The 13485-nt window shown below is 37.9% G+C and overlaps 1 protein-coding gene across 2 annotated transcripts in view; it reads left to right on the forward strand.

Moving 5' to 3' along the window:
• Positions 1 to 1006: 1006 nt before the first annotated feature.
• The window catches only part of srgap3 (SLIT-ROBO Rho GTPase activating protein 3), an 88968-nt gene continuing 76489 nt past the window's right edge, over positions 1007 to 13485 (forward strand). Inside the window, exon 1 of one of the 2 annotated variants that reach the window (XM_039689239.2) lies at positions 1007 to 1549. In XM_039689239.2, the coding sequence (XP_039545173.2) occupies positions 1483 to 1549 (67 nt within the window). In that variant the 5' untranslated portion in view covers positions 1007 to 1482. The remainder of the gene's footprint in view (positions 1550 to 13485) is intronic. The other variant, XM_039689240.2, reaches the window with a different exon arrangement.

The raw sequence follows: 13485 nt of genomic DNA on the forward strand, positions 1-13485 counted from the left end.
GGCAAGTTTGAAATGTTAATCTTAAGTAGTTTAGCAATTGACCTCCATTGCCCATTTTCGAGGTAACTGCCACCCTTTTAACCACATTTCTGTCTAAACTGTCAAAGGTTATGTAGTGAATTAGAGATACTGGTGATTGATAGACAGTATCCCGTCCCCAAAGATCCTTTCACCCACGTTCTAACTTAAAGCTATTATCAATGCATTTTTTCACCCTCATCCATTGCAGCATTCAGTGCCTGTGTATGGCTGTGCTTAAGTTTGATGCCTCTACAAACAAGGTATGATTTAAAGGGATAGTTCACTTTGAAATTAATTTTTGGTACGTTTTAGCTTACCTCAAGGGCATCCAACCAAGATGTAGGTGTCTTTGTTTCCACAGTAGTTTCAATTTTGCTATTTTTAGGTCAAACCGTTCTTATCTGTCAGTCATATAATGCAAGTCTATGGTCACCACCTCAAAGAGCATGCACAGAGAAGTCCAAAATTAAACATGATTAAATGACTCGTAAATGTAAGTAGGCTACACACTGATGGCATAAGACATTTATTTATTTAGTAGGCTATAATGCACAATCTGCTGGTTATTATTGCAAAATAACCCTTCAGGATTATACAACAAGCTCATCTTGACAGGGTTTGATTTGCAACAATGACCGATTGACTGTACATGTAGGACTGTTTCTTGCAATTTATAAGGAGAGATGGATTTATTGCCTGATGGTCTTACAGGTCATTGTCTGAAGTATTGATACTCACAGCCCAATTCATTTTTTTTGTGTGTATCATGTTTTAGTTAACGGGTATTAGGACACAAATACAAACATGCTGATACCTCTCTGAGGAAAATGATACCTTGAGCTAAATACATTGGCTTTAGAAAATGTAAGTGTAAACGAAACGCCCAGTGTGTGTGTGTTTGTGCCGAGGGGTGCATATGGAAGTGATTGGATTGGTTGAGGGAGTAAATTCGACAATAGGAGGAGTCACATACGACGCTCGGGCGCTATTCTGTTCTTTGCTTTGCCGCTGAGATTCTAATGCAACGGAGCTCGGTTACTCAGATTATGCCATCTCAACTCTTCCTTTCAGAGCATGCGGACCTGAGGACCACTTAAACGGCATGGGCACAGACACAACGCCGCATCGTTCATACCCAAAGTTCTTCTTGTAGATAGGAATTGTATTTTCTTCAGACACTTCAGATGGCAGATCTTGAGCAAGGAGGAGCAGCCTCTCCCCGAGCCCAGCAGCTCATCTGAACGCGAGGGATCGGATCTGAGAAAGCGCAGGTGTGCCCGGGATTGCTTTCAGCTGCTTCTTTCTGAAGGGGAAAGTGTAAGGATTTACCAGCCGATGTAACATCGAAGGACACTTCTCAGAGTAACTGGTGAGGAAAAAGGGGGAAAGCTGCAAACTGTGACAGTAGCTCGCGCGCAAGCTCAACACATCACTGGATTCTACATTTATACCTCAAGAAAAATGTCATCTCAGACGAGGATTAAGAAAGACAAGGAGATCATTGCGGAGTATGAAACGCAAGTGAAAGGTATGTAGGTTTGTCTTTTTATGCATCGATCTGTGGAGTTTAGATGAAAATGATTTCACATGGCCTTCAGCGAGATACTTGGATGTTTACTGATCCGATTCATAACCTGCTTCTCTAAATAAACAAAGATTAGGCTACTTTGTTTTGCACGCTTGTGTAAAAAAACAAGCTGTTTTTACAGTGTTCCCTTCAAATTAGCAGCTATGTTTGTAGTTAGTAGCCTAATCCGATGTTTTTCAATTTAGTAGCCTATCTATTTATTAAACTAGCTACTTAGATTCGATGCTGGTAGTCTTATTTCAGTCTTCAATCTATTTCACATGGCCTGTGAAATAGATTGAGTCATTAGTAGCCCATTTTTCCCCATTACATAGGCTTTTACTAATTCTTTTATTCAAGGCGTCACTAGTCAGCTGTAACTAGTCCATTGTTACTGGCAACACATTTGGATCTGTGGTTCTAATATCAACTATTCACTTCCAACTAGTATGTTTTCAATGGTTGTGGTGCCTATTGCATTCGTGCTAGTAATTATTCTATAATTTTGTGATTAATGCAGGCCTATTAGATATTTCCTGTTTAACCTTCCAAATAGTTAGTTCTATCGACTTTACTAGCACTTGTTAGACACTATATTGGTTTGTGCTAGTAATAGTTATGATTTTTCTATTATGTACTGTAACTATAGTAGCCATTCTGGATAGTCTTGTGAGGAGATAACTACTGAGATAAGAAATATTACTTGTAGAAATTATGAGAAACACTCTTGTGTCTCATTTTTGCATAGCAATGAAGTCCATGCAGTGGTCTGTCATTTTTTCATCAAGACTTGATCGTCATATTCTGGCTTCTTCCTGTCAGTTTTTACCCAAATGTTTGACTTGGTGTTTGTCTGGCTGAAGTTGCTGCTTTGTAGCTTTCCTCATGTCAAAAATGTGTCCAATTATAACAGCATTAATAACTTTGATTCAATTGACATGGGGCTTTGTGCAACCACATGAATGGTTTAATATGTTCAAATGTGTTTTATTACAGACTCTTGCGCTGTTGCACATAAATTCCTGCTATTAATGGTCTGAACATTAAGTGTTCGTGTATTGTTTTGGTGAATACCTAGAAGGTTGGGTGAGGGTTTTTGTTGCTGGCTGGGTAGAATGGTGTATTGTATTGTCACTTTCTCTGCACAGATGGGTGGAACTTCAAGGCGACCAGTGAGCACAGTTAATTCTTCTCCTTTGTTTACAATTTTTCTTTTGGCAGATTTAGTATTAAAGGGTTAGTTCACCCAAAAATGAAAATTCTGCAGTATTTTCTCACCCTCATGTTGTTCCAACCATGTAAGACTTTTGTTTATCTTCAGAACACAAATTAAGATTAAGAGCTGGACCACTCCTCCATAGGCTTCTAGGCAATTTCATCCTGCCGGGCCCGTAACTACAGTGGCTCAACTTTAAGTTTATCAAACAACAAGAATACTTTTTTTGCGCAAAAACAAACAAACATAATTAGCCCACAAAAAGTATTCTCGACGCTTGATAAACTTAAGGTTGAGCCACTGTAGTCACTTGGACTATTTTAACAATGTTTTTACTAACTTTTCTGCAGCCGCAGAATGAAATTGCTAGAAGTCCATGAAGGAGTCAGAGAGCTATCAGATTTAATCAAAAATAGCTTAATTTGTGTTTCTAAGATGAACGAAAGTCTTACGGAGTTGGAACAACATGATGGTGAGTTATTACTGACAGAATTTTCATTTTTGGGTGAACTAACCCTTTAAAGGGAAGCAACAAAGCCCATTAATACATTAATACAGACACGTATTGTAGTGATTAAGTGAGTATGTTTAGATGGCGATCTGTTTTCGTGAACGAGATGCTCAGATGTTATGTTGTTCCCTCCTATTTACAAGAATCTTTCCACCTCAATAGAGTCCAATGTCAGTTTGTGTTTAACCAAATGCACCCATTCACAAAGTATTTTAACAGCTCTAGAGTGTGTAGTGTATATTTGTTGTTTGTCTGACTGAGCTTGTTTAGAAACTAACTAGGTTTGGTTTGAAAGGGCGTTCCAGAAGCAGTTCATTGATTGGCCACTCAACAATGACAGTGAAAAAAGGAGCCTATCCATTGAAATGAAAAGGGTGGATAATTTATAAACTTCAGAGAATGGGTGGATAATCACAGGGATTTGTCATTAATTATTAATGGTTAATAGTATGTAAATAAGACTTACCATCCATTTAAAATGAGTTTCCTTATGCAGCAGAACAGGGTTTGGTATTTTTCTTTTTTTTAAATATTCAACATTTGGTGAATTCCTGGGATTAAGTGTAATGTGATGCACACTGAATCTGCGGTGGGATTTACAAAGTCTGTTTCTCTACTCAAGGATCCCTTCACACTAAACGCCTGTGATTCTCGCTTGAGTAGCTTTTGTTAAAAGAGAGTCTCTTGCCCCTCAGTGTTTGAGAAGGCCACATGGCTCTCAAGCATAGAGAGGCCCGTCCCATACTTTGGATTTACATAACTTGTGATCTATAATACTGGCACTCTTTTCTTGAACAAATGCCATTAACATTAAAATGTGGCTCACCAGACCACCCCCCCTTGTCTAAAATGAAATGGTACCCAAGAATTTTGAAAATGACAGAATATATCGACTCTATCTCACAACCAATGTGTGCACAAATTTTTATGGGTGATTAAAAGGTGGCTAATTCGTAAGAATTCGCATGACTTCAGTGTACAAATTTGTATGATTTGTCTAAACCTACGTGATGGGTAGGTTTAGGGGCGAGGTCAGGGGTAGGTATGGATTCATACGAATTTGGTAACTGTTTTGGCAACTATGTACGATTTAGCTAAAATCGTACTAATTCGTACGAGTGAGGTCGTACGCATTGTTACGAATTAGCCACCTCGTAAAATTCGTACGAATTGCCGTGAGATCGGGTTGATGTGTGTATGATGAATCCAGCTGGACCTGCTTACATTAGTTGTGATATAGTTTTTATTAATAGTAATGATAGTCAAATATAATACAAACACAAATAATTCATATTATAATGAAATATTTGTTTGATACTGTATTTGCTTTTGTAACACATTTGGTTGGGTCATCTTCAAATTCAGACGGTCACAGACCATAGTCAGTCTTTGTCAAGAGCAGATCTGGTGGTTACACAGGGGAGATGTAGTCTGGAATAGTAATGAGCTTTATCTTCAATCATTGGGAGTTTGAGCAGCAAACTACGAATGACACAGATGGGCTTGTTAATGGTTGACAGACCCCCATGACACAGACCCGTTTTGTGGCTCTGTTAGTTGATGGAGACACTTTGATTTTCTTTAATTACACCAAATTAGCTACACTATGCACATTGATTGGATAAAAAAACACCAACAACAATATAATCGTGATGTGGTCAAAATCATGTAGCTCATTTGACACATTTCTTGGTAACAGTCAGTAAAGCGTTTGGTGAATGAGATCCAAACATAGATTAACACAAACTGCCCTACTGTCTGGCACCTCTTTGCTGATGTAAACCCAAGAGAACGGTAGTGAAGTAAAACATGTGAAGTGGAGATCTAGAGACATGAGCTGGTGAAGGGCCGCATATATAATCATAATAGAACATTTCACCTATCATGTACGAAAAGGAGGTTGGAAACGGATAAGAAACTTAAAAAAATATAAATTCTGAATAATTGAAGGCACAATGAATTATGTAAGAATGAAGATTGAACTGATGAAGGGTAAAGAAAAGAAAGAAAGAGGTAGGGTGGAGAGACGAGAATGAGGAGTAATTTGCACACACATCTTTTAAATTGGTCATGATATGAGAAATCAAATTTGCCTTGCTCTTTTGACATATACAAGGTCTTTGTAATGGTACCATTAGAAAATCCTGCAAATTTCATAGATTAAAACATCCTCCCTATTATAAACAAAGTATTTTTTTTAATCAGGCTTAAATTTGTTTCTACACTATCATTTTCGATGTTTGATTATTGAAATTTATCAATTAATAACAACTTCAATTTTAGCCCTCTAACAAAAATATCACATGCGAGTTATTAAATGATTTTGGAACTTGTTGAACCCCAGGGTCCGCAAATGCTAACAACACACTTCAGTGTTCTTTCATGATGTCAAAACGATATTGAGTCCAATTTTAGTCCTCATTAATGCATACTACAGTCAAATCACCATGTGAATAACAGAGCAGCAATCACCACACTGTCCTGATAAGTTCCATCTCTAGCGTATGAATCCAGCCAGGTAGCAATAACTCACACCTTGACACTAGATTTAAGTCTGCATTTCATTACGAGCTTCCTGAAACGGCCCTAAAGAGACCTAACCATCGCAAACCAATCACTGTGCAAAAAAATAGCATAATTTGCATGCTGGTAAAATCCCCTGTTAGGGTGATAAACAATCCTTACGAGCAGCTGTGAGTAAATTAGCATAAACCCTCCCACTCTCTGCTCATGCATTTTTTTTTTTCATGTGGAACCTTGCTTAATTAAACAGAAGCACCGTGCCCCTGACACATGCACATGCAAATTGCATAATTAATGTTTTGAAATTCACAGGAGCCTTTCAAGCTGTCAAGATGAGTACAGAAGAGGGTCGAATGTAAATTCAATAAATGTACTTTTTACATGTGTTCAACAATCAGATTATCTCACTCATCAAGATCAAATGAGATTATTAAACTATTGTGTGCCATATCTTAAAACCAAAGACAACATTTTTGCCCCATTATGCTATTTTAACGTTGCGTTCATGTGCTATGGTAATTATGGTAAATACCAAAAGCCGACATGAAAATTGCACATGAACACCCCCTCATGTGGTATTTTCTACTGGGCAACTCGTAGAATATTTTGATGGACGAGTTGCCGAGATGAGATAACCTTTGACCATTTCAAAATGGCGGAGAGCACCGCGAGAGTCGTGAATGGTAAAAATATATACTATACATGATCTAGAAAATATATTAGCATATTATATTCCTTTTGAGTTTTTATAAATCATTTTCTTGCTGTTGCAGATGACTTAAGCAATCTAAAATAGTTTTAGCTAAATAACAGGTCTGGATCTCCATCTTTTTACCACATTACGACAACAAAAGCACTTGAATGCAACACACTGGTAAATACCAGTTCACAAGTGGAAAATATCCTATTTTCCATAGCACGTGAACGCAGCATAAAGGTTCCTAATTTTTTTTTGGAGTTCTCCTACAATAGGTTTACATGCATCCAAGGTCAAAAAACTAATTATTTTTCTTCCAATGTATAAATTGCACATCACCTCATTTCTCTGAGAGAAAATGGTTGATTTGAAGCTTCAGTCTTTTTAAACTCCTCCTTTCCAAGGGCCTACTCTGATTAGTCAGACGTCTCAGCCTGTTATGATTGGTCTACCGCTCACAAGATGTGTCAGAAATGTAGCGCCTATTACCATATCTGAATTTCAGCTCCAGAGTAGTCGTGGGAAGTTTGGATCATTTTACTGACTCGGATCTTTTTTCGTTCTTCACCGACCCATCACTACTCCAGAGGCTTCCTCAGCACTTGACACACATTGAGCATGTTTACATGCACACCAGTACGCTGATAACTCACAAAAATCAGTTTATTGAAATAAACGGTTGTTTAGATGCAAAACAATAACTCGACAAATTAATACATCAGGTTATTTCCCAGTAGTGACGTCAATGACGTTGTGATGTTAAATAAAGCATTAAAAACAGAAAAAGTATATTGCAACATGTCTGCGGGAAACTTACGGCTCATATATCATGCTCTCTTGCAGTTACAGATGTAGCATTTTGTACCACTTTCCTCTTAAAAAAGAGCATTGTCATAAATTGCTTGGGCCAATAAAGAGTGTGAGTTTGCATTATTGCAATATATATTTTCTCCTCCCTTGTTCCAAAACGCTCTGTCTGCATGTGCTTAAATCCACAGCAAGGACGTGTTTCGATCACATATCGAGCCTGTTCTCATCCTTTGGCGTCATATAGGTGACATTTCGTCAAAATACTACGCACATGGCACCCTTTAGCGTCAATACAACACGCAGAACCCAAGGCGTCATACAGGTGACTGGCATCCTTTAGCGTCAATATGAGACGCAGACCCTTCCCGAGACCTAAAACTACCCATAACAGTGCGTGTTATTTTGATGCTAAAGGGTGCCATGTGCGTAGTATTTCAACAAAATGCCATATGGCGGCACCTATATGACGCCAAAGGATGAGAATGTGTTGCACATATCACATGCGCACTTCAATAAGCTTGACAGAAAGCAGGTTAATGCGCCATTTACATATTTAAATTGGCGTAAGGGACAGAAATCTAGCTGTGACGATCGGTTTATGACCTTACATGATGAAGGAAAACTGGTTAACGCGTTTACATGATCACAAGCATTGTCGGATTTTTAAGCATAATCAGGTTAAGAACGTCCATGTAAATGCACTCAGTGATAAGTGCATGCTTCAACCCCAGTGTTTGGCATAATGCAAATTTGTTACAATTGGATATAGGTATGTAACATGAAGTGATATTGGAATCAGTTCAAAATTGATTATTTCTTTTAGGAGACAATACGTTTATTTGTCATGCACTTTTATCTTTAAAACTTTGCAGACATTGTACATTCACAAACAGTTATAATAGTGCATGAAAGGATAATATAAAAAAGCATGAAAGGGGCACTTTAAAGGAACTTATATATTTTTTACATTTCTTTCTGTGAAACACAAAGAGATGATTGGCCAGAATGTCAGAGGTTCAAGCTGCTCTTGGAAAGTGGATGATGATTGGTTCTTCTAAGCCCCAAAAAGGACAAAAAGCAACATAAAAGCATCAGGGAGGTTGTCAACAGCAGTCACGCGCTATAATTCTTCTGTAGCCACGAGAAAGCTTTCTCTTTGTTTAAAATCTTTCATCCTAAAATCACTTTCATGATCGTAGATCACATTGGTTCCTTGAGATGCTTCACTCCAGATTCAACATTTATGACCAATGCTGTTGGTTCTCATGTGTCTAGTGTCCACAAACATTCAATTTGCACAAGCTCCTTTTGTAGTTTAACAGCCCCTGGTTGCTGTCTGTTTTGTTGTATGTAAAAAGAACAGCTTGGACATCCTTCTAAACATTTACTTTTGTGATACACAGAGAAAAGAAAATCGTATACAGAATCAGATTTGAAATGACTATATTGTTCATTTAAAATCAGTTAAAAGATTTACTTTGGCTTATTCAAGATTTTATTTATTTATTTATTTTTTAGAAAAATATGATGTATTAAGTTTTTACTATATTGCAGAGTTTTTCCACTCCTGATTATTTTACAGAGCAAATTTTTTGGTCATGCATGCATTCACTGAGTTCATTGATCGATAATGACACACACAGACACACACACACACACACACACATATATATATATACAGTATATATTTAACCTTGTTGGATAGTATTGCAAGACACAGAACCATAATAGGGAATTTAATGATGTAAGAAAAAACTTCTGAAATGTGACAAAGCTATCATATGAAGGAAGAAATACTTTACAAGTTCTACCATTTTTGTTGTTGTTAAATGTTTAGGTCTTTGTCTGAGGTTTTCTCAGAATTCCTACCACAGTAATTCAAAACGTTTGAAACTGAAAGCATGCATGTACTAAAAAAACAGGTTTAGCTTGATAAATCAGGTTTAGCTTTACCACAGTTACTTGTTACCCTCAATGTTAAGAGTCAAAATGAACGATTTGTCTAGCAACTTTCCTATGATATACTTCCTCAGGTCAGGTGTTAAGAAGATTCCTTGTAGATTGAAATGATTGATTGACATGCCTGTGCATGTCAATGGATTGCTAGTTGACCATTTGGTCTTAATGAAACAAAGTATATTTGGCCCTGATCAAACATGTTTTCAGGGGGCGTTTGCACACATATTGCTTTCAAAAATTGCTTGAGCAAGTGCAAGGGAGTGGAACAGACAAACGCAACAGTTATGACAGGAAGCTCAAACATTGTGATATCCCAAAGATGGTTGAATGAATATCAATGATGCTTTAAAAGGGATAATTGAAAGGTTTTTAAATACAAGAAAACTAGTAGACCTAGTTTTGTATTGTAACACAACTGTTTAAACATATGTGCCTTAGTGTCTGTTTTTTCTTTTCCTTTTGTTTGAACAACTTTTCATCATTTGTGGCTTGTGAATTGGTCTACCTGCTCTAAATACGGGTTGTAGACCCTGCTTGACCATACATCACACAGCAGGAATGTAAATGACAGGTTAATGTGATACAGGCCGAGTGGCCAGCAGTGATTCATGGTCCTACCACACACAAACACACCACTCAATAGTTTGTGCAGGGCTGCTTAGTGCCGCACAGTTATGTGATTCATAGAATGCCCTTCCCATTCACTTCCCATTCAGTGCAAGCAGACATTGACTATTGCCATAGCAACTGTCCATTGGACCAAACCAACACTGACCAATATTTTTTAAAAGGACTATATATATGATAGATGTATATGTAATAATAATAATAAATAATACAACAATAATGTAATGAAAAGAAAAAGAAATGTAAGAAATGTAACCAAATTCCCCAATTTTTTGGGGGGTTACCTGACAAAATTATTTTCAAACTCTAATTGTATTTTTATTGTATAGAGGACTGAAGGTAGTTCACAGCTTTTATGTCCTTTAATTGTAGAGACTATTTTTTAATTAATTTATATACTTCAATTTTTTCGTCACTGCAGGACCAATTAAAATGATCTAGGCAAAAAGGCAATTAAAATGTTGAAAATGGCGACCTTTTAGAGGACACATTTTGCAAATTATAACTCAAACTCTTGATATTAAAGTAAAAGGGACACATTATGCATCAGCTACTGACAATCTTGAACTTGTCTGAGACCCTTGATTTTCTATCAGCTGGTTGCTTATTAATAAACATTTTTAAGACCCAGCGGATGAGCGCCAGGCCAAGGGCCCCAGAAGGACCGGGGGCTGTGCACCTCACCTCCGTCCAAGCTGTTCAGCTGCCACACAGCTTTATTTGCATTTAAATAGAGAGGCTCTGAGAAGTGGAGAAGTAGCTGGAGCTGTAGAATTGGACTTTTTAGTCTTTCCCTTCACGCAGAGGAGCGAGGGATGGGGAGGGTGGATGCGACTGTTTCCTGCTTGTCCTCTCTCCTTTTCAGGCTCGTCATAATCAGGGAGTGTGTTATGTAATGGGTCAGGATTTGGCAGCGAGGGTCTGCCAGCTTCCCATCGCCTCTTTCATTAGCAATGCAGGACAGCCCAAATGCCTCCTGTTACACCCCAAGATAGGACGTTAGTGATTTTATTTTGCTTGTGAAATGTCTCATTGATTTTGAATGGCAAGAAGAACCTTAGATACTTTGTTTTCCTGGTGGTTTAGAACTATATACATGCATGTTTACATTATATTGGTAATCTCTTTCACAGTTTTGAGTTTTCAGATTTTGGACTTGACACACAGTCTAGACCATTTTGAGAATGTTCAAGAAGTTCTGATGAACTATAAAGGGGAAAAACATGTTTCTTTTGCCTTTTAAGCCAGTAGCACCTCATTGCAGTACACAAGATCCAGGGGGCGGAGTCGAATCCAGATCTGAGGGGTGGAGTTGGGTAGGTTTAGGGGTGGGTTTAGGGATCAGGGGGTGGAGCTGGTTAGGTATATGTAAGGTGGGAGGAGTTGGATCTGGATCCAGTTACCTGGAGGTTCACTGTCCAGCATAGTTTAGCTTCAACCTCAATTAAACTGAAGCAGCTAATCTACTTCAGGATTACTAGGCTGTGTTCGAAATTGCCCCCCATACCCTACTTTAGTCCACTAATATAGTCGAACAAGTGAATAAAAACAATGATTGCGCCGGAAGAACTGAGCTTTTGCGTAGTTGGTGCTTGCTGTCTAAAAATCATTTGACATTTACCAAACTGGCAGCTCTCTTAGTTATGAAAAGATTTATCTTGAACTTGTCTCGAAAACTATGTATAAACCTCTAACAATTTAATAATCAATTAAGAAAGGAATTTTTACATGTATGATATTACGCTGTACCCACGTTGGACCAGCAGTTTGGAAAATAGATGGGTCGATGATTCAGCTGTGGACGCCATCTTCTGGTGGGACACAGGATTTTGTTCGGCGTGACCCTCACAGTGCATTGTGGGTGTTCTCTAGCCATTGAGCATACATTGGTTGTACACTCATTATGGGCTCTATGCACGGCGGTATTTCCGGTGAAGGTCTAAGGATGCTCAATAACTTCCGCCGATCGTAGAGTCCAATGCAATACCGAGAATTTATGTGGAATGGTTATACTAAAGAAACGTTAGTCACAAAAACAGATAAAACAGACACCCCTCGTTGTGTTTATGCTTCTTTTTAAAATTATATTAAATAAACATAACTATATATAAAATTACATTTAAACATATGAAAGTTTCGTTTCAAAGACGGGAGGACAGTAAATTTGGAAGACTCTGCCATAATCCCATTTTCCTCTGCTTTAAACTCCCCAACCGGAAACTATAGAGCATCCTTGCGTCAAATGAGGAACTTATGCGTGCATATAGCCCATTGCGGTGCATAATGGGATTGCACTTGGTAACATCCACTATGGTTTCGGACACCACTACAAATGGCTGTTCTCTCAAATGGTGCCCTGGGTGCGATTTCGAACACAGCCCTAGAAACATTCAGACAAATGTGTTTACTATAGGACTTTTGCACTCCAGAAGCTGGATTAGACACCCCATGGGCTATGGTTTATCTGAAATAATTGATACTACAATAATGGGTGTTTTGCTCAACAAGTTTCCTTTAACAAGTTGCATTATATAGTTAAATGTAGATATAAACTTGCAAACATGTCTGGTTGTGGAAATTTGGTTTGCTTGCTAGTACCAACATATCTTATTTCAAAGATTTGCACATTGTGTTAACTTTGTAAGAACAACCCTACTCTAAAAAATTGCATAAAGCTAAAATGAAAGTGCAAGTTTTCAGACAGTTTTTGCCATTTTTGTGTCAGTATGCAATGCATCAGATGGTTGTGAGCAGACTGTGGGTGGTCCGTGGGTGTGCTGTCTGAGTCCGAGTCTGGCATGACCATATTCAGGTCTTCTCTTCATAATTGCATTGATAAAGCCCAAGACGCATAACAAGACACTCAAGTGTACATACTTCAGTACTTCTTTAAAACACTTATTGTGGTGATGTGTGTTGGTCATGTCATGTGATTTGAGCTTTGAATTTGATGTCTTTCTCTGTCATTTTCCATGAGTTTCCTCCACTGTGATCTGAGTTAAGGGGAGAGCAGGTGGTTTGTGTTTTTGGCAGGGGTCCTTGGCGCCAGACAGAGTTTTAAAACCTCAGCAATGGCTGGGGTTCAGGATCCCCTTAATTTATATTGTGCACGCTCACTAGAAAGATACGGACCCAAATTATCACTGATAAGCTCCACACAGCCTGAAGGTAGATGTAATCATATTTAAATACTAATTGTGTATAATTGTTTATTGCTGACTAGATAACTTGGGGTTGCAAATAAACATACATGCATAGGCTGGCTTGTTAAGATTTTGCTGTTGAATTTTCTTTCATGGTATGCTGGCTGCCAAGGAATGTATTTTCACACCTTTAATCTTTGGTTTATGCTTTGTCGGTTTTCCTGTGTCAAAAAGTAAAGTCTTTTTCATCTACACATGCAAAGTTGGTTGAAAACAACAGCAATAAAGCCAACTTTCATACTGAAAGTTCAACCTTCAGACAACTTTAATCCAAAAAAATGTCTTAAAGAAGTACTTAATAAGCTTCTTAAGTTTACAAGGGCAACACAAAAAATAAAGAAAATCAGATTT

The sequence above is a fragment of the Pimephales promelas genome, chromosome 8 (genome assembly GCF_988280905.1).
Source record: "Pimephales promelas chromosome 8, fPimPro1.hap1.1, whole genome shotgun sequence".
In the NCBI taxonomy this organism is placed as follows: Eukaryota; Metazoa; Chordata; class Actinopteri; order Cypriniformes; family Leuciscidae; genus Pimephales; species Pimephales promelas.